General features: G+C 45.6%; 1 protein-coding gene across 1 annotated transcript; it reads right to left on the reverse strand.

Moving 5' to 3' along the window:
• Positions 1-549: 549 nt before the first annotated feature.
• LOC115105185 (chondroitin sulfate glucuronyltransferase-like) lies at positions 550-24,076 on the reverse strand. The gene is made up of 4 exons (XM_029626890.2): positions 22,688-24,076; positions 3,399-3,963; positions 3,033-3,215; positions 550-2,446 (listed from the first exon to the last, which is right to left on the reverse strand). The coding sequence occupies exons 1-4, from the start codon at positions 22,963-22,965 to the stop codon at positions 1,181-1,183; spliced, it is 2,292 nt and encodes a 763-aa protein (XP_029482750.1). The 5' UTR covers positions 22,966-24,076; the 3' UTR covers positions 550-1,180.
• Positions 24,077-24,113: the final 37 nt, after the last annotated feature.

Below are 24,113 nucleotides of genomic sequence, written 5' to 3' on the forward strand. Positions count from 1 at the left end.
GAATAACATGTACGTGTACATTTATTTTGCAACGCTCGAGCACGTAACGCAAGGGGTGTGATCATTCTGAATGTGCACTGAGCTCACTCACTCCTCCCCTAGGACACGTGAAAGAGAGTTCCAGCTGAAACCTAGGGATTACTACCTTAATGTGAGGAGGCGGTTTGGTGGAGTTTGGTACAAACTGTACATTGCCTCAGGGTGAGGCTACAGAGCTATGAGGCAAGCCAGGAAGAATACAGAGTTCAGAGCTCTGAATATGACTGGAGGAGTATCAACCACTAGAATCTCCTACCCTATTAGCTTGTCCTTTGCACGTAAAACCATGATCTTCACTTGCAAAGTATGCATCACTCCTCACTCAGTGAAAAACAGCTGCTGTTGTCATGTGGCCGTAGGTCTCAAAAACAAGCTGTTCTGTTTTGTCTTCTCTAATTGAGACCCCACGGTACGACGACTGTGTTTCAAACAAACATTGAACTGCACACAAGATACTGTAGCTAGCAAAGGAGGCTAGGTCTGTGATTCCAAAATAACATCAGAAAAGAGTCCAGAAGCGACATCTGCCTTTAATATCTGTAGAAAAACAACAGACCCTATCTGTCTAGGGAATGAAACAAACCACACTCTATGGGATAAACATACTAAGAAAACTAAGTGTCAAATGAAAGAAAATTCACAGACACTCAATGGCCTCTCTTTAAATCCAGTATTAGAATCATAATTCAGCACAGCCATAAAGGAAGACATATGGCTCATGCCGGTTTTCTCAAGGCTCATTGTTCATTCATCACCTACCGATAGAAGTTCCCCTTGGGCTACCATTGGAGTGAAAGCACAGAGTTCTGCCAGCCTGCACGCAGTTTGCAGGAACACACGTTGTAACATCACTCCTCAGTCTTTACAGGCCTAAGATTGCACATGGGTTCTTGGTCCTTAGGGATCCGTTTGGAGATTCAACATCCCATAATATGCCTCGTCCAAAAGTCTAGGCGGTGTGGCTCAGGTTCATAAAGAAGGCCAAAGGTATCAAGTCATTCTAGATGGTAAACCTATGGTGCATTTCTACTGTCAGGCTTTGCACCAGTGTTTGGCCCAAAGATGTTGCCTTCTGAGGCCTGTCCCTGAAAAAAGCCTGGAGTGACACCAGTGTTTCAGTGGAAAAGTACCACTAGACCCCCTAAGTGCTGTTGGCCTGCTCCTGCTCAAACAGGGCCATGGCTAGGTGCGACCGCGAGGCCAGGCCCTCCAGGTTACTGAGCACACAGCGGTGGTAGATGTCCTCGCTGAAGCGCGGGTTGCACGCCCGCCGCACGTACTTCTGCACTAGCGCCGGCTCCACCGCCCGGAACACGTGCAAGCCCGAGTAGCGCACAAAGATCTCGTACACGTCCATGCTCTCCAGCAGCTCGTCGTTGTCCAGGATGTCAGTGGCCATCTTGGTGCGCGACGCCATGTAGTCGGTGTTGTAGAAGCATGCCTCCTCGAAGACGTGGCGGTCGAAGCGTCCGTCGCGCAGGGCCTCGGCCGGGAAGGAGGCCAAGGTCTGCTGGTCGCGGTACAAGATGGTCTGGCTGAACTCCTGGAAGTGGGTGGGGAAGAACACCTGCCAGTTGCTGATGGCGTTCATGCGGCAGCGGTTGAGGAAGTCGGCGTTGACCTCGGTCCACACCGAGGCCAGGAAGAAGAGCGTGTCCACCGGGTGCTTCTTGGAGATTATGTCCATCAGCTTGACCTGCGAGGGCACCTCCGTCTTCACACTGATCCAGGGGATCCTCACGTCGCCATAGCGCTTCTCCACCTCTCCGATCATGGCCTTGATGCCGGCGAACACGTCCGACTGGCTGACGCGCTGGGCGTCAAAGGGGTCGTAGACAAACAGGAAGGTGAGCAGGACATTGTCGTGCGTGTCCAGCGTGTTCATCGCATACATGTCCAGGAAGTTACCCACAAAGTCCTGCTCGCGGGCCGTGACGGGCAGGATGACCTGCACCCGGGTGGCCTCCGTCACATAGGGCATGGGGATGATCTCAATGGTGCTGAGGGGGCGGAGCAGGCTGACCCGCTTGGCGATCACCTGGCTGTGACCTTTCTGTGTGAAGGCTTCCAGGGCCAGGTCCAGCATGTACTCCATGCCCCGGGTGGGGTCGAAGCGCCGGTAGCCGTTGAGCAGGCGGCGTTTCTTGAAGCGCAGCTGGGGCTGGTAGTGCTCGTTGAGGTGCTTCACGGCCGTCTCCAGCACGGCGCTCACGTCGGCCCAGTTGGCGCCACGCAGTTCACACTTGGGGGCGTTGTCGGAGCATGAGTAGATGTGCTCCTCTGTGAAGTACTCCCAGTTGATGACCTCGAAACGAGTCTTTGGCATGAAGGGAGGATTGACCCCGATTGGCCAGATGGCCCCCACCTTACCCTCTGGGGTCAACTCACTCAGGTTGTTGATCTGGACCTGGACAAAAGCATCTTAAAATATTTATTTCTTCAATACTATATCAACAATGTTGAGGGTAGTTGATTCAAGGTTTAACTGTAATGGGTTGACATTCTCCTTGGTCAGCGTCTCTCAAAGCTTATTATAAGCGTATTATATTGTATATGTATGTATTGTATGAGGGGTGTATTGTGTTAGGGAATCATGTGATGCTTGTTGTATACTGTAGGCTATTTTCTATGTGGAGGACTTTGCGTGATTTGATTCTTAATTGCCCGAGTGGATAAATAAAGTTGTATTGAATTGATTTACAAAGTGCACACTTTTAAACTGACGGATTGTTTACAAAATTACATTAGCAGGTACATTTAGAATGAGTTGATGTCGGAATTTCAAACATATCCTCACAAAACGGTTTGGTCACTGTTAAATGCCTAAATATTGGGTGTGTAGGTATAGATTTTTGTAGAAATTGGTAAGGTATGTAGGAAAACTGAACATTCGCACACTGGACCCGTAACCAGTCAAACCAACACCAGTGCCGACTCCTCAAACAGCCAGAACCATGCAGAAAGCCCATCTGATTCCATTAAACAAAATCAACCTGCAGCTGCTGTATCTGTAGGTAGGTCCAGTCCAGTTCGATCTGGCTGAAGCGTTTGTGCAGGCGGTACATGAGGCTGGGCTCTGACACAGGGTGGACTGTGAAGGCATTCTTAAACTGGGCACTGTCCTCTCGCTCTGGGTCTGCTTTCTTCCCCAGCTCAAAGGAGCGATATGTCATGTCCTGTAAGTAACATGCAAACAGCGGGGAGGGAAATGTTAGCCATCCCGCAGGTAAGACAACTGATGGGTGTAGTCAAAGTACTGTAAATCATGATGACATAGCATTGATAAAAGACTGGTAATCGTTATTGAACAACTCTATAGACATGTTTTATAATAATGATGTCTTAGCTGTGTGTTTTACCTGGTGTACCTCCACACAGCTCAGACCCAGGTAGTCGATGATGCAGCGCCCAAGCCATTCGTCAGGCCTGACGCTGAGGATGTCGTTGCGGCAGGTGTCCAGGTGGGGCTGCAGGCGGGCCAGCAGGCTGCGGGAGAGCAAGTAGCCATAACCCCCGTGGCAGTACCTGGCCCTCTCTTCCCCACCGATGAACTCCTCTGACCGGCCCATGTAGAGGTCCTGTCCCATGCTGAGGTGGCCCACCAGCTCGGCCAGCCTCTCGGCCTGCATGTAGGTGTCGTCCTGGGCCAGGAAAAACCAGTCGTAGTCCAAGCCATAGTGCTGGTGCAGGTAACGTATCGTCTCGTACATCAGCCACACGGGCCGGTCGTCGCCGTGGGCCACCACCGTCATGCCGTGGGGGACCTTGGAGCTGCGCAGGCCCGTGAAGAAGAAGGTGCGGTGGAAGTGGTGGGCCACTGTGCGGTTCACCGCCACTGCCAGCGTGTTGAGGGTGGCCCGCGAGGTCAGCACGCCCACCAGGAGGCGCTCTCGGATGCCCAGCTCCGTGTGGATGTAGCGCGTCCTGATCACAGAGGAGGCGTTCAGAGGGACATTCACTGTTTCAAATCAAACTCACTCATTACTGAGCGGAGCTGGGTGATTTATTTTATTACATAGATGAAATAAGGAACACTCTTACGGAGTGATTTACTATGCATTTACTAATGTACTATTTAACAATATGCTAATGAAAAGTTGTTACAATGTTATTTTTTTCTACTTAAAAATGCACTTGTTATAAGTAAAGTTGGTTTAAAAACGTCTGGTAAATGACTGTCAAGGTGAATGTAAGTTTTGAATGCGCCTAGTGTCCATTCTTGTCCAGATGGCTAGGTACTGGGATTGGATATCATTGCTGAACTTTACAGTGTAGACTTAACTCTCACCATCTGCAAAATGTAAGGATTTAGGCCATGACCAAAGGAGATCATAGTCATATTCAAGAGGTATCAAAATACGGTTAAGGTTAAGCCTTTCATAAAAGAAGACACTTCAATAAAATGTAATCATTCTGTCCCATGACTGACTGAAAACAGACCGTTCAAATGGTGGTCTCTTCAGACCCTCTAGGTTAACTGGCTAATTATAACTATCCAGGCCAGTAATCCGCTTTAAGAGGTGATTCGGAGAGAAGCGATTATTAGGATTATCAAACTGTATGGGGTCAATTCCACAGTAACAGAGTGATGCTGAGAATCAGAGTTTTTGGATACTTAAAGTATGGCAAACAAAAACCATTGATTTCAAAGTTAAACAAACCATACATAATGCACAATTTCTACGGAACATTTGACACAAATACAATGCAGGTGTAATATTTGGTAACAGAATGATGGTAAAAACTCCCTCCGTTTAAGAGACTACATGTAACCAAAATGATGATTCAAAGATGTCTGCACAAAGAGTGGGGTGTCAGCTATGACATGACACCTTGAGTTTGAAAACATATTATGCTTATTGAAGTGGATTAACACCCGGTAACAGAATGACATCATGGATCCCTGATATGTACTACACAGAAATGCATCATTATAAATGTCATTCTCTTCATGGTGATGAATCCTGAATAGGTACACAAAAGTATCTCTGATTCAGAGGGGTTGGGTTAAATGCGGAAGACACATTTGAGTTGAAAGCATTCAGTTGTACAACTGACTAGGTATCCCCTTTCAACACACTGGCTATTATTCTAATGAGCTCCACCCCCCAAAAATACCACATTTGTTCCAATCTGTTTCACAAGTTTGGACATCTCAATACAGCACAGTGCAGTACATTATACTGTACTCATGTAGTGTGCTCTACTGTACAGTACTGACCTACACTCTGCTCTAATTTTCTTTACTGTACTCTGCTGTCCACGCTTGTGAAACAGACATCTTTGGTGAGCTATACCCCTGTATAGCACTGCCCCACTTTCTTTACTGATTTCTCTGAGCTATTGTCTATTGTCCTTGAGAACTATGATACACTCATTGTGTTGAGCGATTTTAATATTCATGTTGACAAAGATACTGACTCCAAGGCCATTGAACATATTAATCTTTTGAGCTCTATGGACTTTATCCAACATGTTACTGGGCTCATCCATAACCGCTGCCACACTCTGGACCTGGTTATTACCAATGGGCTTTCTATTGACAAATACTCTATTATTGATGTTGCTTTATCTGATCACCACTGAGTATTTTTTACTACCTTGTTGCCCATAGCACAGGGTAAAACTAAACGCATTATTCATTTTTACTGCAGTGGGCTAAATCAGGGTTACATAGTGATTCTTGGTAGTCTTACACAAATCTAATTTGAAACAAAAGTATACACCTTACACCAGTGGTCACCAAACTACGGCCCGCGGGCCGGATACGGCCCGTCAGCACATTTGGCCCGGCCCTCTGAACAATACCAGAGACGCTATCGAATTTTTTTCCTATTTGGCCTCCAGAAAAAAAATCCTAGGCCCGGCCCTGTCAAAGAGAGAACGGAATAATGGCGAAAAGGTTAGGTAAGAGAAAAATTGATTCAGAATGCAGGGTATTTAACCTGCAGTGGACAAACTATTTTTTTTTTTGTTCAATGCAAAGAAAAGGCTGTTTGTCTCATCTGTCAAGAGACGGTGGCGGTATTCAAAGAATACAATCTTCGCCGACACTATGAATCCCGTCACAAAGACAAGTACGATAGCTTGCAAGGCCAAATACGAGCAGACAAACTCTCAAAGCTAAAAAGTGGACTACTATCTCAGCAGAATACATTTGTACGCCAAGCTCAGCTGAACCAGGCATCCGTTCGGGCCAGCTTTCGGGTTGCTAAACTGATAGCAAGAAGCGGTAAGCCTTTCACTGACGGAGAGTTTGTTAAGAAATGTATGGATGCTGTCGCGGAGGAGGTGTGTCCCGAGAAGAAAGATGCATTTAATGCCGTAAGTCTGTCGGCGAGTACAATCACCAGACGCGTTGAAGAAATCGGGAGTAATGTATATGCCCAGCTGCAGCAGAAGACGAAAGAATTGGACTTTTTTTCATTAGCACTGGATGAGAGCACGGACGTGCAAGACACAGCGCAACTGCTCATTTTTATTCCCAGCCTTCATATCAGTTTGAGTTGGCTGAGTTACAGAACTGTGATGTTCTGAAAGACGCATTCAAGCCCAACAGTCTCATTGACTTCTATGCCGCCCTCCCAAACGACACATATCCAAACATCAAAAAACACGCAATGAAAATGTCCACAGTTTTTGGCAGCACGTATATCTGCGAGAAAACCTTTTCTCGCATGAAACTGCTGAAAACCCCGATGAGATCAAGATTGACAGCTGAACATTTGCATCAGTGCTTGAGACTGGCTGTAACTAGAATGGAACCTGATATTCAACTTCTCACCAGCCAGATGCAGGCCCACAGTTCACACTGATGAACATACATAGGTAAGCTCACTTTTCTGACTTGAATGAGTCATTCTGAGCATAAACAAATATAATCATAATAAAATCTACTGGGATAAAATCCATCTTTACAACCATACTGGTAGTGAAATGTATTGTGCTGTGTAGGTGCTGTATCACTTAGTTCAGTTTCTCAACCTGCTTCTTTTGTGGTTTTCACAGGGAAGTTGATGAGAGAGAGCTGCAAACAGCGGTGTCTACAAGCCTACTGGAACCTACAAAAGGATTATAAGGAAGGAACACAAGAACTTTAAGAGACTGCTCATATGTGTCAGAGAGATTCTGCTCTGACAACTGAGCTGAACTTTTATCTGTTAAGATTGTGCATGGCACGACAGAAAGTTAATGTTCCATGGCTTTTTTTTCTATGAAGAACCCAGAGAGAGTTATTTAGTTATTATTTATTTCCTGTTTTTTCTGTGAAGAACTCAGAGAGGGTTATTTAGTTATTATTTATTTCATTAATAGTGTTATTATTTGTTTCCTGACTTTTTTTCTGTAAAGAACCTGGAAAGGGTTATTTGGTTATGTGTGGCTTTCTGGAAAACAATAAATTTTTTAAGCTCCCCTACGATCGTCACACTTTTTCTGTTACAAACTGACACCGGCCCCCCATCAGAGAAGGGAAAAGTTATGTGGCCCTCACAGGAAAAAGTTTGGGGACCCCTACCTTACACACATGGCTATGGACTTAAAAAGAAGTAGAGTTGAAATGTACTACATTTGGAGTTTATCCCAATATTACAATTTATATATACAGAACAAAAATAAACGCAACATCTAAAGCGTTGGTCCCATATTTCATGAGCTGAAATAAAAGATCTCTGAAATTTTCCATATGCACAAAAAGCTTATTTCTCTGTTTGTGAGCATTTCTCATTTGCCAAGATAATCCATCCACCTGACAGGTGTGGCATATCAAGACGTTGATTAAAGAGCATGATCAATACACAGGTGCACCTTGTGCGGGGGACAAAAAAAAGGCCACTAAAATGTGCAGTTGTGTCACACAACACAATGCCACAGATGGCATTGAAGTTGAGGGAGCATGCAATTGGCATGCTGACTGCAGGAATGTCCACCAGAGCTGTTGCCAGATAATTTAATGTTAATTTCTCTACCATAAGCCGCCTCCCAACGTCGTTTTAGAGAATTTGGCAGTACGTCCAACCGGCCTCACAGCCGCAGACCACATGTAACCATGCCAGCCCAGGACCTTCACATCCGTCTTCTTCGCTTGCAGGCCCAGCTACCCGGACAGCTGATGAAACTGAGAAGTATTTCTGTTTGTAATCTAGCCATTTTGTGGGGAAAAACTCATTCTGATTGGCTGGGCCTGGCTCCCCAGTGGGTTTGACAGAGAAACACTGGATGTTGTTTTATTTTATAATCTTTATTAATTATAAAATTATGGAAAATATTGATAACATTCCACCCATGAGGCCAAAGATGGCTCTTTAGGTCATTAATTGCAGGAAAGGGCTACGAAACGCTAACTTACCTCTGAGGTTGCTGCAGATGTTATTGAGTGTATGAACAATACACCATCACCCATTCTGCCGTCCTCTTGTGATGACTTAGTTCATAACTTTAATGTCAAAGTAAGGGTGGCCATTGATGCCATAGCTCCAGTAAGGTTGAAAAAGGACACATCTAAACGGAGAGCCCCTTGGATGAGTGAGGAAACAAATCAATTAAAGAGAAATTGCAGAAAGGCAGAGCAGAAGTGGAGAAAGTCAAAGTTCCAGGTCCACTATGATATTTTGAGAGCAACTTGGCTATACACAGTGTACAAAACATTAAGGACACCTGCTCTTTCTATGACATAGGTTTCACCTGGATTCACCTGGTCAGTCTATTATCCTTTATTGATGTCACTTGTTAAATCCATTTAAAATCAGTGCAGATGAAGGGGAGGAGACAGGTTAAAGAATGATTTTTAAGCCTTGAGACGTTCGAGACATGGATTGTGTATGTGTGCCATTCAGAGAGTGAATGGGCAGACAAAATATTTAAGTTCCTTTGAACGGGGTATAGGAGCAGATGCCAGGCACACCAGTTTGTGTCAAGAGCTGCAACACTTCTGGGTTTTTCACATTCAACAGTTTCCCGTGTGTATCAAGAATGGTCCACCACCCAAAGGACATCCAGCCAACTGGCGTCAACATGGGACAGCATCCCTGTGGAACGCTGTTGACACCTTGTACAGTCCAGTCCCTGACAAATTGAGTCTGCTCTGGGGCCAAAGGGGGTGGGGGGGTATCCTTAACGTTTTGTACACTCAATATATACAATTAGAAATGCCTGACAGAAAAATGAGCCTAACTTGAGCACTAATAATCAGAATATTTTGAGAGTGCTCTTCTCGACCATTGATGGCCTGATAAATCAATCATCATCATGATCCTCCTCTCCACCCTCTCCGAGTTGGGCATCTCCGGCGCGGCCCACGCTTGGATTGCGTCCTACCTGACAGGTCGCTCCTACCAGGTGGCGTGGCGAGAATCCGTCTCCACACCACGTGCTCTCACCACTGGTGTCCCCCAGGGCTCTGTTCTAGGCCCTCTCCTATTCTCGCTATACACCAAGTCACTTGGCTCTGTCATAACCTCACATGGTCTCTCCTATCATTGCTATGCAGACGACACACAATTAATCTTCTCCTTTCCCCCTTCTGATGACCAGGTGGCGAATCGCATCTCTGCATGTCTGGCAGACATATCAGTGTGGATGACGGATCACCACCTCAAGCTGAACCTCGGCAAGACGGAGCTGCTCTTCCTCCCGGGAAGGACTGCCCGTTCCATGATCTCGCCATCACGGTTGACAACTCCATTGTGTCCTCCTCCCAGAGCGCTAAGAACCTTGGCGTGATCCTGGACAACACCCTGTCGTTCTCAACTAACATCAAGGCGGTGGCCCGTTCCTGTAGGTTCATGCTCTACAACATCCGCAGAGTACGACCCTGCCTCACACAGGAAGCGGCGCAGGTCCTAATCCAGGCACTTGTCATCTCCCGTCTGGATTACTGCAACTCGCTGTTGGCTGGGCTCCCTGCCTGTGCCATTAAACCCCTACAACTCATCCAGAACGCCGCAGCCCGTCTGGTGTTCAACCTTCCCAAGTTCTCTCACGTCACCCCGCTCCTCCGCTCTCTCCACTGGCTTCCAGTTGAAGCTCGCATCCGCTACAAGACCATGGTGCTTGCCTACGGAGCTGTGAGGGGAACGGCACCTCAGTACCACCAGGCTCTGATCAGGCCCTACACCCAAACAAGGGCACTGCGTTCATCCACCTCTGGCCTGCTCGCCTCCCTACCACTGAGGAAGTACAGTTCCCGCTCAGCCCAGTCAAAACTGTTCGCTGCTCTGGCCCCCCAATGGTGGAACAAACTCCCTCACGACGCCAGGACAGCGGAGTCAATCACCACCTTCCGGAGACACCTGAAACCCCACCTCTTTAAGGAATACCTAGGATAGGATAAAGTAATCCCTCTCACCCCCCTTAAAAGATTTAGATGCACTACTGTTCCACTGGATGTCATAAGGTGAATGCACCAATTTGTAAGTCGCTCTGGATAAGAGCGTCTGCTAAATGACTTAAATGTAAATGTAAATCCTAACCCCGCAAACCTATGTGAACATTCCTCCACATCTAAATGTGATGAGTTTGCAGCATATGCCAGAGACAAGATAATAAACATTAGGCTGAGTATCAGTCAAGCAAGACCTGATGAGAAGTTTGATGATATGTGCCTACCACGCAAAGGCACTGTGGAGTTATTTCCCCTGGTTGACGCAGACATGCTCAGGAAAGTAATATCAGAACTTAAGTCTTTTACCTGCCTTCTCGATCCTACCCCACCCCTTCTTTAAACAGTTTTTTATTGCATATTTGAAGAAATGCAAGCTATTGTTAATCCCTCCCTGTTCACGGGCACTTTCCCCACTGCACTACAAACTGCTACGGTGAAACGCCTTCAGAAGAAAAGTCATCTAGTCTTTAGCTTTTAGCAATTTTAAATCAATCTCCAACCTTCCATTCTTAAAACAAAATTCTGGAGAAATTGATTTTCAAACAGCTAAATTATTTTAAGTGCCAACTGTATTTTTGAAAATGTTCCATTTGGTTTTCGTGCCCCCCAAGGCAGAGACAGCCTTAGTTAAAGTGGTCAATTATCTTAGCTCCAACAAAGATGCCAAACAGCTCTCTGTCCTTGTACTCTTGGATTTAAGTGCTGCATTCAACACTGTTTACCATGATGTCCTTCTGGAAAGACTGAAGAGGTGGGTTGTCCTCTGGTCCAGTTCTAAATTGGTTTAGGACAGGGGTTCGCAAAGTTTTTGGGCCCACGACCTCATTTTGATAACTGAAAATTCTCATTGAAAAACAATGCACTTAATTTTTTTATTGTGGCTATGGCAGTCAATTGCAAAACATTCTAACAGTATTTATGATTGTATTCTCAACTCAACATCATATACATTTAATGAGGGGTTGTGACAGTCAGTTGCAAATTAGTCTGACATAATTTCCCTTATCTCACCACCACGAATGAGATGGGTCTGCTTGAAGCATGTCGCGTCGGAGCTTCTCAAAGTCAGCGGGCATGGTCGACAGTGTGCACCTAAATCTCTCCTGTCACATCAAACCTGGATCAATATTTGTTTTTAATGCACTGAATCAGCATACCACAAGTTTTACACATCAGAGGGAGACTGCACAGTATTTTTTATTTTATTTTTTATTTCACCTTTATTTAACCAGGTAGGCTAGTTGAGAACAAGTTCTCATTTACAACTGCGACCTGGCCAAGATAAAGCATAGCAGTGTGAACAGACAACAACACAGAGTTACACATGGAGTAAACAATAAACAAGTCAATAACACAGTAGGAAAAAACGGGGGAAAAAGAGTCTATATACATTGTGTGCAAAAGGCATGAGGAGGTAGGCAATAAATAGGCCATAGGAGTGAGTAATTACAGTTTAGCAGATTAACACTGGAGTGATAAATGATCAGATGATCATGTGCAGGTAGAGATACTGGTGTGCAAAAGAGCAGATGTGCAAAAGAGCAGAATGATGATCCGTGAGATACACCTGCTGGAGCGCGTGCTACGGGTGGGTGTTGCCATCGTGACCAGTGAACTGAGATAAGGCGGAGCTTTACCTAGCATGGACTTGTAGATGACCTGGAGCCAGTGGGTCTGGTGACGAATATGTAGCGAGGGCCAGCCGACTAGAGCATACAGGTCGCAGTTGTGGGTGGTATAAGGTGCTTTAGTAACAAAACGGATGGCACTGTGATAAACTACATCCAGCTTGCTGAGTAGAGTATTGGAAGCTATTTTGTAGATAACGTCGCCGAAGTCGAGGATCGGTAGGATAGTCAGTTTTACTAGGGTAAGTTTGGCGGCATGAGTGAAGGAGGCTTTGTTGCGAAATAGAAAGCCGACTCTAGGTTTGATTTTCGATTGGAGATGTTTGATATGAGTCTGGAAGGAGAGTTTACAGTCTAGCCAGACACCTAGGTACTTATAGATGTCCACATATTCTAGGTCGGAACCATCCAGGGTGGTGATGCTAGTCGGGCGTGCGGGTGCAGGCAGCGAACGGTTGAAAAGCATGCATTTGGTTTTACTAGCGTTTAAGAGCAGTTGGAGGCCACGGAAGGAGTGTTGTATGGCATTGAAGCTCGTTTGGAGGTTAGATAGCACAGAGTCCAAGGAAGGGCCAGAAGTATACAGAATGGTGTCGTCTGTGTAGAGGTGGATCAGGATCGCCCGCAGCAAGAGCAACATCATTGATATATACAAAGAAAAGAGTCGGCCCGAGAATTGAACCCTGTGGCACCCCCATAGAGACTGCCAGAGGACCGGACAACATGCCCTCCGATTTGACACACTGAACTCTGTCTGCAAAGTAGTTGGTGAACCAGGCAAGGCAGTCATTAGAAAAACCGAGGCTACTGAGTCTGCTGATAAGAATATGGTGATTGACAGAGTCAAAAGCCTTGGCCAGGTCAATGAAGATGGCTGCACAGTACTATCTTTTATCGATGATGGTTATGATATTGTTTAATACCGTGACCGGCTTGGAAACCGGATTGCACAGCGGAGAAGGTACGGTGGGATTTGGGATGGTCGGTGATCTGTTTGTTAACTTGGTTTTCGAATACCTTAGATAGGCAGGGCAGGATGGATATAGGTCTGTAAAAGTTTGGGTCCAGGGTGTTTCCCCCTTTGAAGAGGGGGATGATCGCGGCAGCTTTCCAATCCTTGGGGATCTCAGACGATATGAAAGAGAGATTGAACAGGCTGGTAATAGGGGTTGCGACAATGGCAGCGATAGTTTCAGAAATAGAGGGTCCAGATTGTCAAGCCCAGCTGATTTGTATGGGTCCAGGTTTTGCAGCTCTTTCAGAACACCTGCTATCTGGATTTGGGTAAAGGAGAAGCTGGGGAGGCTTGGGCGAGTAGCTGCGGGGGGGAGCTGTTGGCCGAGGTTGGAGTAGCCAGGATGAAGGCATGGCCAGCCTTTGAGAAATGCTTGTTGAAGTTTTCGATTACCATGGATTTATCGGTGGTGACCGTGTTACCTAGCCTCAGTGCAGTGGGCAGCTGGGAGGAGGTGCTCTTGTTCTCTATGGACTTTACAGTGTCCCAGACATTTTTGGAGTTAGAGCTACAGGATGCAAATTTCTGCTTGAAAAAGCTGGCCTTTGCTTTCCTGACTGACTGCGTGTATTGGTTCCTGACTTCCCTGAACAGTTGCATATCACGGGAGCTATTCGATGCTATTGCAGTCCGCCACAGGATACTCAAAGTATTCCCTTTGAGTCCGATCCAAAACTCCTCCATAGTGACCCGTGAATGCGGCCACATGACAGCTCGATCAGCTGTTGGATTTCACTTCCCGGCAAGCTCACGGAGCCAGGATCACAGTCAAATGGATTTAGCTGATTCAGTCACTCATCTGTAGAATTTTTGTTTTTCCGTTGCATGCTTGTGTTCAGTTCAGTCAGTTTCCCAAATGTCTGTTACATAGACATTTACATTTAAGTCATTTAGCAGACGCTCTTATCCAGAGCGACTTACAAATTGGTGCGTTCACCTTAAGACATCCAGTGGAACAGCCACTTTACAATAGTGCATCTAAATCTAGTAAGGGGGGGGGGGGGGGTGAGAAGGATTACTTATCCTATCCTAGGTATTCCTGAAAGAGGTGGGGTTTCAGGTGTCTCCGGAAGGTGGTGATTGACTCCGCTGTCCTGGCGTCGTGAGGGAGTTTGTTCCACCATTGGGGGGCCAGAGCAGCGAACAGTTTTGACTGGGCTGCGCGGGAACTGTACTTCCTCAGTGGTAGGGAGGCGAGCAGGCCAGAGGTGGATGAACGCAGTGCCCTTGTTTGGGTGTAGGGCCTGATCAGAGCCTGGAGGTACTGAGGTGCCGTTCCCCTCACAGCAAGCACCATGGTCTTGTAGCGGATGCGAGCTTCAACTGGAAGCCAGTGGAGAGAGCGGAGGAGCGGGGTGACGTGAGAGAACTTGGGAAGGTTGAACACCAGACGGGCTGCGGCGTTCTGGATGAGTTGTAGGGGTTTAATGGCACAGGCAGGGAGCCCAGCCAACAGCGAGTTGCAGTAATCCAGACGGGAGATGACAAGTGCCTGGATTAGGACCTGCGCCGCTTCCTGTGTGAGGCAGGGTCGTACTCTGCGGATGTTGTAGAGCATGAACCTACAGGAACGGGCCACCGCCTTGATGTTAGTTGAGAACGACAGGGTGTTGTCCAGGATCACGCCAAGGTTCTTAGCGCTCTGGGAGGAGGACACAATGGAGTTGTCAACCGTGATGGCGAGATCATGGAACGGGCAGTCCTTCCCCGGGAGGAAGAGCAGCTCCGTCTTGCCGAGGTTCAGCTTGAGGTGGTGATCCGTCATCCACACTGATATGTCTGCCAGACATGCAGAGATGCGATTCGCCACCTGGTCATCAGAAGGGGGAAAGGAGAAGATTAATTGTGTGTCGTCTGCATAGCAATGATAGGAGAGACCATGTGAGGTTATGAAAGAGCCAAGTGACTTGGTGTATAGCGAGAATAGGAGAGGGCCTAGAACAGAGCCCTGGGGACGCCAGTGGTGAGAGCACGTGGTGAGGAGACAGATTCTCGCCACGCCACCTGGTAGGAGCGACCTGTCAGGTAGGACGCAATCCAAGCGTGGGCGCGCCGGAGATGCCCAACTCGGAGAGGGTGGAGAGGAGGATCTGATGGTTCACAGTATCGAAGGCAGCCGATAGGTCTAGAAGGATGAGAGCAGAGGAGAGAGAGTTAGCTTTAGCAGTGCGGAGCGCCTCCGTGATACAGAGAAGAGCAGTCTCAGTTGAATGACTAGTCTTGAAACCTGACTGATTTGGATCAAGAAGGTCATTCTGAGAGAGATAGCGGGAGAGCTGGCCAAGGACGGCACGTTCAAGAGTTTTGGAGAGAAAAGAAAGAAGGGATACTGGTCTGTAGTTGTTGACATCGGAGGGATCGAGTGTAGGTTTTTTCAGAAGGGTGCAACTCTCGCTCTCTTGAAGACGGAAGGGACGTAGCCAGCGGTCAGGGATGAGTTGATGAGCGAGGTGAGGTAAGGGAGAAGGTCTCCGGAAATGGTCTGGAGAAGAGAGGAGGGGATAGGGTCAAGCGGGCAGGTTGTTGGGCGGCCGGCCGTCACAAGACGCGAGATTTCATCTGGAGAGAGAGGGGAGAAAGAGGTCAGAGCACAGGGTAGGGCAGTGTGAGCAGAACCAGCGGTGTCGTTTGACTTAGCAAATGAGGATCGGATGTCGTCGACCTTCTTTTTCAAAATGGTTGACGAAGTCATCTGCAGAGAGGGAGGAGGGGGGGGGGGGGGAGGATTCAGGAGGGAGGAGAAGGTGGCAAAGAGCTTTCCTAGGGTTAGAGGCAGATGCTTGGAATTTAGAGTGGTAGAAAGTGGCTTTAGCAGCAGAGACAGAAGAGGAAAATGTAGAGAGGAGGGAGTGAAAGGATGCCAGGTCCGCAGGGAGGCGGAGTTTTCCTCCATTTCCGCTCGGCTGCCCGGAGCCCTGTTCTGTGAGCTCGCAATGAGTCGTCCCGAGCCACGGAGCGGGAGGGGAGGACCGAGCCGGCCTGGAGGATAGGGGACATAGAGAGTCAAAGGATGCAGAAAGGGAGGAGAGGAGGGTTGAGGAGGCAGAATCTGGAGATAGGTTGGAGAAGGTTTGAGCAGAGGGAAGAGATGATAGGATGGAAGAGGAGAGAGTAGCGGGGGAGAGAGAGCGAAGGTTGGGACGGCGCGATACCATCCGAGTAGGGGCAGTGTGGGAAGTGTTGGGTGAGAGCGAGAGGGAAAAGGATACAAGGTAGTGGTCGTTGACTTGGAGGGGAGTTGCAGTGAGGTTAGTGGAAGAACAGCATCTAGTAAAGATGAGGTCGAGCGTATTGCCTGCCTTGTGAGTAGGGGGGGGGAAGGTGAGAGGGTGAGGTCAAAAGAGGAGAGGAGTGGAAAGAAGGAGGCAGAGAGGAATGAGTCAAAGGTAGACGTGGGGAGGTTAAAGTCGCCCAGAACTGTGAGAGGTGAGCCGTCCTCAGGAAAGGAGCTTATCAAGGCATCAAGCTCATTGATGAACTCTCCGAGGGAACCTGGAGGGCGATAAATGATAAGGATGTTAAGCTTGAAAGGGCTGGTAACTGTGACAGCATGGAATTCAAAGGAGGCGATAGACAGATGGGTAAGGGGAGAAAAGAGAATGACCACTTGGGAGAGATGAGGATCCCGGTGCCACCACCCCGCTGACCAGAAGCTCTCGGGGTGTGCAAGAACACGTGGGCGGACGAAGAGAGCAGTAGGAGTAGCAGTGTTGTCTGTGGTGATCCATGTTTCCGTCAGTGCCAAGAAGTCGAGGGACTGGAGGGAGGCATAGCTGAGATGAACTCTGCCTTGTTGGCCGCAGATCGGCAGTTCCAGAGGCTACCGGAGACCTGGAACTCCACGTGGGTCGTGCGCGCTGGAACCACCAGATTAGGGTGGCCTTTGCGGCCACGCGGTGTGGAGCGTTTGTATGGTCTGTGCAGAGAGGAGAGAACAGGGATAGACAGACACATAGTTGACAGGCTACAGAAGAGGCTACGCTAATGCAAAGGAGATTGGAATGACAAGTGGACTACACGTCTCGAATGTTCAGAAAGTTAGCTTACGTAGCAAGAATCTTATTGACTAAAATGATTAAAATGATACAGTACTGCTGAAGTAGGCTAGCTGGCAGTGGCTGCGTTGTTGACTTTGTAGGCTAGCTGGCAGTGGCTGCGTTGTTGGCACTACACTAATCAAGTCGTTCCGTTGAGTGTGATAGTTTCTACAGTGGTGCTATTCGGGGGCTAGCTGGCTAGCTAGCAGTGTTGATTACGTTACGTTGCGTTAAAAGAACGACAATAGCTGGCTAGCTAACCTAGAAAATCGCTCTAGACTACACAATTATCTTTGATACAAAGACGGCTATGTAGCTAGCTACGATCAAACAAATCAAACCGTTGTACTGTAATGAAATGAAATGAAAATGTGATACTACCTGTGGAGCGAATGCGACCGGGTTGTTGAGTGAGGAAGTTCTATTCGGTAGACGTTGGCTAGCTGTTGGCTAGCTAGCAGTGTCTCCTACGTTAAGGACGACAAATAGCTGGCTAGCTAACCTCGGTAAATTAAGATAATCACTCTAAGACTACACACTCTAAACTACACAATTATCTTGGGACATTTTATTTGTTTACACAAAGTCAACAGTCTTTTTTTAAATATATATTTTTACATCCATTACGAATGACAGTTCCCCTCTCAATTCAAAAGATCTTTCCAACACTTCTCCTCGATAACCACCAAGCCTCGGTGTGAAATAGAACATTGTCCTGCTCTGATCCCAGATCTCCACCTAGTTTTGCGAACAGGTGTGCACGAAGTAGTTTACAATAGAAGTTACCTGGGCCGTATCTCAGTTCTGTATCTCAGTTCTGCGCTCAGCTCTTTTCCGCCAGTTGCTCTCGGTGTATCTCCATTATAGCTCAGTGTGTGCATCATACAATGCGTCCATATAGCAGAGGGAGACGCATTCATAACTCGAGTGCAGAGGCCTGCCCGCCATCCCGTGATAGATGGAGCCCCATCTGTGCAAAAGCCCACCATTCAATCCCATGGAATCTGTTATTCGTTAATATAGCCATGCAGCACCCTGAAAATCCCATGTGCCGTTTCATGCTCGGGAATTGTGAGACAAAAAAATAAAATATATCCTCATGAATAGCATCCTCTGACATGTAGTGAACAAAGGTCAATGCATCTCGGCCCTAACAGCTAACATCCATTTGGAGAGCATGAGGTGGGGAGTTTGAGTCGTTCACTCAAGAGTTTCCACTTGATTGCTAGCTATAGCATCAATTATTAGTTTCACAGTGTTATCTGACAAAGGTATTGATGTGTCTATGCCTCTGCCTCCCCACACATTGTTTTCACCATATCAATTGTGGCTAGTAATATCAAAGTCTCTGCAATAGTGTATGGTTTCATAGCATAGCGGGCTTAGCCATTCACTGTGGGAATGATTCAAGTGCAACGGTTAAGTGCGGCCTTTTCACACAATCTAAGGGCTCTCTGGGTGAATTTGAACTTTTAGATTTGTAACCTTTTCATTTAGATTACAATGATTGAGAGACAAAGACGATATTTTAATATATACAGTACCAGTCAAAAGTGTGGACACCTACTCATTTTTCAATTTGTATATTTTATTATTATTATATATTTTTATTTAATTTAACTAGGCAAGCCAGTTAAGAACCAATTCTTATTTACAATGGCGCCCTACCCCGGCGACGCTTGGCCATGGAACTCCCAATCACAGCCAGATGTGATAGTCTGGATTCGAACCAGGGACTGTAGTGACACCTCTTGCACTGAGATGCAGTACCTTAGACCGCTGCGCCATTCAAGGGCTTTTCTTTATTCGTACTATTTTCTACATTGTAGAATAATATGGAAGACATCCAAACTATGAAATAACACATATGGAATCATGTAGTAACCAAAAAAAGTGTTAAATCAAAATATATTTTATATTTGAGATTCTTCAAAGTAGCCACCCTTTGCCTTGATGACAGCTTTGCACACTCTTGGCATTCTCTCAACCAGCTTCATGAAGAATGCTTTTCCAACAGTCTTGAAGGAGTTCCCACATATGTGGTTGGCTGCTTTTCCTTCCCTCTGCGGTCCAACTCATCCCAAACCTTCTCAATTGGGTTGAGGTTGGGTGGCTGTGGAGGCCAGGTCATCTGATGCATCACTCCATCACCCTCCTTGGTAAAATAGCCCTTACACAGCCTGGAGGTGTATTTTGGGTTATTGTCCTGTTGAAAAACAAATGATAGTCCCATTAAGTGCAAACAAGATGGGATGGCGTATCACTGCAGAATGCTGTGGTTGCCATGATGGTTAAGTATGCCTTGAATTCTAAATAAATCACTGACAGTGTCACCAGTAAAACACCCCCACATCTCCTCCTCCATGCTTCATGGTGGGAACCACACATGCGGAGATCATCCGTTCACCTACTCTGCGTCTCACAAAGACACGGCGGTTGGAACCAAAAATCTCACATTTGGACTCATCAGACCAAAGAACAGATTACCACCGCTCTAATGTCCATTGCTCGTGTTTCTTGGCCAAAGCAAGTCTCTTCTTCTTATTGGTGTCCTTTAGTAGTGGTTTAGACTGTCGTTTCTCTATGCTTATTTGAACTGTTCTTGCCATAATATGGACTTGGTCTTTTACCAAATAGGGCTATCTTCTGTATACCAGCCCTACCTTGTCACAACACAACTGATTGGCTCAAACGCACAAATTAACTTAACAAGGCACATCTGTTAATTGAAATGCATTCCAGGACTACCTCATGAAGCTGGTTGAGAGAATGCCAAGAGTGTGCGAAGCTGTCATCAAGACAAAGGGTGGCTACTTTGAAGAATCTCAAATATAAAAAATATTTGGATTTGTTTAACACTTTTCTGGTTACTACATTATTCCATAATATTTGTTTTATACATGGTTGTGATGTCTTCAATATTATTCTACAATGTAGAAAATAGTAAAAGAAATTTTAAGAAAAACCCTTGAATGAGTAGGTGTGTCCAAACCTTTGACTGGTACTGTACGTATATTTAGTGTTAGAGAAAAGGTGCATATTTTCTAAAGGTCTGTCTTGATCAAAAAGTCTGCCCCCATCGCTGTGAACGTCTCACTGAGCTATAGCTTCGCTTCCTGAACTCGTTAGGAACTTGCCTTTCATCTCATATGAACCTACTATTTTAGATTACTGGCTATAAATCGATGTTTGAATGTGCTACAGCGACAAAACCACTCCCTCCTGCTGCATTACAATGTAAGAATTTCAGACATATGCTTTGCTAGTGGCTGTGACGTAGAGTTCTGATGGACAGTAGGAAGAGAGAATGAAATGGTAGGAGGGACATCCCCGCATTCAAGTGGTATCGGATTTCACATCCTGCTTCATACAGGCAGAAGAGACATACTCCTGTGTCTGTGAGAATAAGGGCTACCGCTCAATGCAAGCCATTTCGATCTATGGTGTCCACATATTGATTTATATACGAAAATGTCGGTCGGAACCGGCACCAGAAACACTCAGGTCCCAAAAACAGGGGACTTTTTACTTCCCGTTAGTACTCAAGCCAGGGTTCTTTACATGGAATTGGCCATGGGCTTTTTAAACAAATCTTTATCAAGGGGTGAAATGTCAGTAGCGGTCTAATAGCATTGGCCATCTCTTTCTTCTCCTTCCTTTTTTAACAACTTTAATATAGCCTAAGAAATGATGGTATCTGTTCCCTAAAAGTGTAGGCCGACATATTCTACATCATATCAACCAGAGTGGTTTAGACCCAGTACGAACAGATAAAATCCGTTTAAAAATGGGTGAACAAACAACGAAAATCTGTGAGAATCAAACAGACAGTGGCCTATAAAGGCCTTCCTTTTGAAACAACGTGTGATGCATCTGCAGCGAAAGTCATGATTTGCGTCATTCACATATCGATGACGAATTTGGCAATGTTAGCAGGTTGCATAAGCGTTAGTTCCCAGAAAACACCACTCATGCCTCGCACTGGGGTGCATTATTTTTTATAACAGTTATAAAAGAGGATTTCATAAAAGAGATCCAATAGCTCTGCATATATTTTTAAGCAGTGTCTTCCTTTTGGTCATTTCCATGTAGAAGTATCCATCCAAGTACAAACATGTCAAGTTCATAGGAGCATGTCAAATGAAAGGGCACGACAAAAAAATATTTAAAAAAAATATATATATGTATGTGCAATAAGCAAAATTCTTTGATTTGTCAAACAGATAAAAGGGGTCTTAGAAAACATCTACCAGAAAGTCTTAAAAGGTATTACAAAAACAATAATATTGAAGTAAATACCCCTGGCAACTAATATAAACACTTTTTTCTGCCTTCTGTAAGTGTAAGAAACATTGCCTTGTGCCTTGAAATTCATTTACCAAAAACCCACAGATCTTTTAAGATATTGTCTAATTTCTTTCCCTCATGTGAAGGGAGGACAATGAAAGTTCACAGAACTATCAAGGTAGACATATCAATTCGTTAGTGTTTTTACTGATACCAATTTTGTATATGAATTATTAAGTCATTAAAAATCTAAATTCTGTTATCAAATTGGTCAGTCTGCCCTGGATTTCAGCGCCTACCCCGGGCAAACCCTCCTCTAACCGAGACGACACTGGGACAATAGTATGCCGCCCTATGGGACTCCCAATCACAGCCAGTTGTGATACATCCAGGGATCGAACCCGAGTCTGTAGTAACGCCTCTAGCATTGCGATGCAGTGCCTTAGACCGCTGCGCCACACAGTTCCAAAGTACAGCACAGTTGAGTAGAGTAGATTGTCAGGAGAGTAGAGTACAGTACAAAGTAGAGAACACTAGAGTTGAGTACACTGTACTGAACTATACTCTTCTGAACTATACTCAACTTTGCTGTACTTTGATGTCCAAACTTGTGAAACATAAACGTCTATGATGGGTCCAGACCAACCAAATTTGGTCTTGTTTGTTGGCGGAGCTCATTAAAATAATAGCCAGTGTGTAGAATAATACCCAAATATGCATAAAGGAGAATATTGCATATTTCTACCTGTGTGTACCTATTCAGGACCTATACCATGAAGAGAATGACATTCATATCCATAATTATGCATTTCTGTGTAGTATAGATCAGGGACACATGATAAAATGGTGTTATGGCAATTCTGTTAGTGGGTGTAAATCCACTTCACTTATTGTAGTTCAATAACCTAAAGAGATTTTTTCAAACTCAAGGTGTCAAGTCATAGCTGACACCCCATTCCTTCTGCAGACAACTTTATATCTTAATTTGGAGAAGATATTTAAGAATTTTTGGATAACGTGGTCACATTAAAAACAGAGGAAGATTTTACCTCAATTCTGTTACAAAACTTTGCATCTGCACCTTTCTTCCAATAAATGTGTTTGTAGAATTGTATGTGTAAATTGTTAAAAGTAATCATTTTGCATAGAGTTGTATGGTTTGTTAAACTTTGAAATCAATGGATTTTGTTTGGTATCCATTTTAAGTGAAAAACCTGCCCATTTGCAAACTCTTATCACTGAAACCTAGTGTTAGGCTAGGATGTGTTATTCCACTGTGCATCCATCCCAAAATGCTCACCTGAGGACCTTCTTGTGTGGTTTGTTGGGGTCCTTGTGGTATGGTATGATGCGTGGCTGGAAGTCCTCATTCCCAGGACCACCTCTCTGGTCCCCATGGGGGTCTCCCCTGTTGCTGCCCAGGAAGAGACCCCTATTGCCCAGTTCATCTCCACACGAGTCAAATGTGTCTCCCTGGGTCCAGGAGACCATCAGCAGGCTCAGGCTGCATCCCAAAGAGAGCCCCAGGATAAGGGGGAAAGCAGGTCTGAACACGGCCAGGAAGGAGGAAAGACGCATAACGAAGAGGTGGACTTCAGTGCTGTCAATCAAGTTTTATGTTATGTTCCTCTGAAATTCTCCACAAACATTTGTAAAATGCTGTTTAAAACCATGTAATCGCCCTTCTGGTGAAGTGCCAACCACTTTCAAGCTAGGTTCAGTCAAATCTGATAAATTGGCACAATCCTGGCTGTGCTGAACCATGGAGTAGATAGCTCACTACATCCGTATCAGTGCCATTTAAAGATAAGGTACTATAAGGTATTTACTATAGAATAACTTGACACACTGAACAGACAGCTCTATTGACTGCCACTGTTCAGCAGTCAATACCTAGCTACCGTAATAGGTTTCTGTCCAATAATAAACCATCTAGCTAGCTAGTAGGCTAACAAGTACGCTAGCCAGCTGAAATAACCATTTGCAATTGGCTTGCTAGTGTCCCCAGCTAGCTAGCGACATACAATGAAACCAGGGCTTTACACTGCTGTAACGTTATTCATATTTTAGATAACTATCCTGACAAAACGACAACATCCAAGCCTCGGTATCGGGTAGCAAGCTACCTAGTTAACGGTGTTTGTCCTTCGTTCTCTCCCCAAAACAAAGTGTGTTTTCCTCTCCATTTTTGTTCATGCAGGCGCAGTTATCCATATTTTGTCTGTAGGTGGTCAGAAAACGATGAAATTCCATGTCAGCGTGATTCTCAGAAACGCAGCATACATGCTGTCTTTTCTTCAAATTATGTCAGGCTAATGATGTATCTACAGTAGTTTACCAAGTCGACCTTTTTTCCTCTCACTTCCTCAAAGTGAGTAATTCACCGCCTCCAAGTAAAGAATCTCTTTCAAATCTTCATGAATTAATTTAAAAAAATGCTAATTGTCAGAGAGAAACCTTCCGGAAAGCGTGTCGTGCACTGGATAAGGTACTATCTGAAAATATTGCTTCTCATTCTGCATCCATTCTGCACTGCGCTTGTGGGGCAAAATGCTGTCAGACACGTCGTCATCAGACGTCTGTAGAGGGGGTCTCGAATGGGCCCTTCAAATTCAATACCACCCAGTATTTGGAATGCTTCATTCTATTTTTTTTTCCTTAATTTTCTTGCATTCAAAAAGATACATTGTATGCATCCAGAACAGTAGTGAGGAAAATATTTAGCT

This window comes from Oncorhynchus nerka, linkage group LG22 (assembly GCF_034236695.1).
Source record: "Oncorhynchus nerka isolate Pitt River linkage group LG22, Oner_Uvic_2.0, whole genome shotgun sequence".
Taxonomy (NCBI): Eukaryota; Metazoa; Chordata; class Actinopteri; order Salmoniformes; family Salmonidae; genus Oncorhynchus; species Oncorhynchus nerka.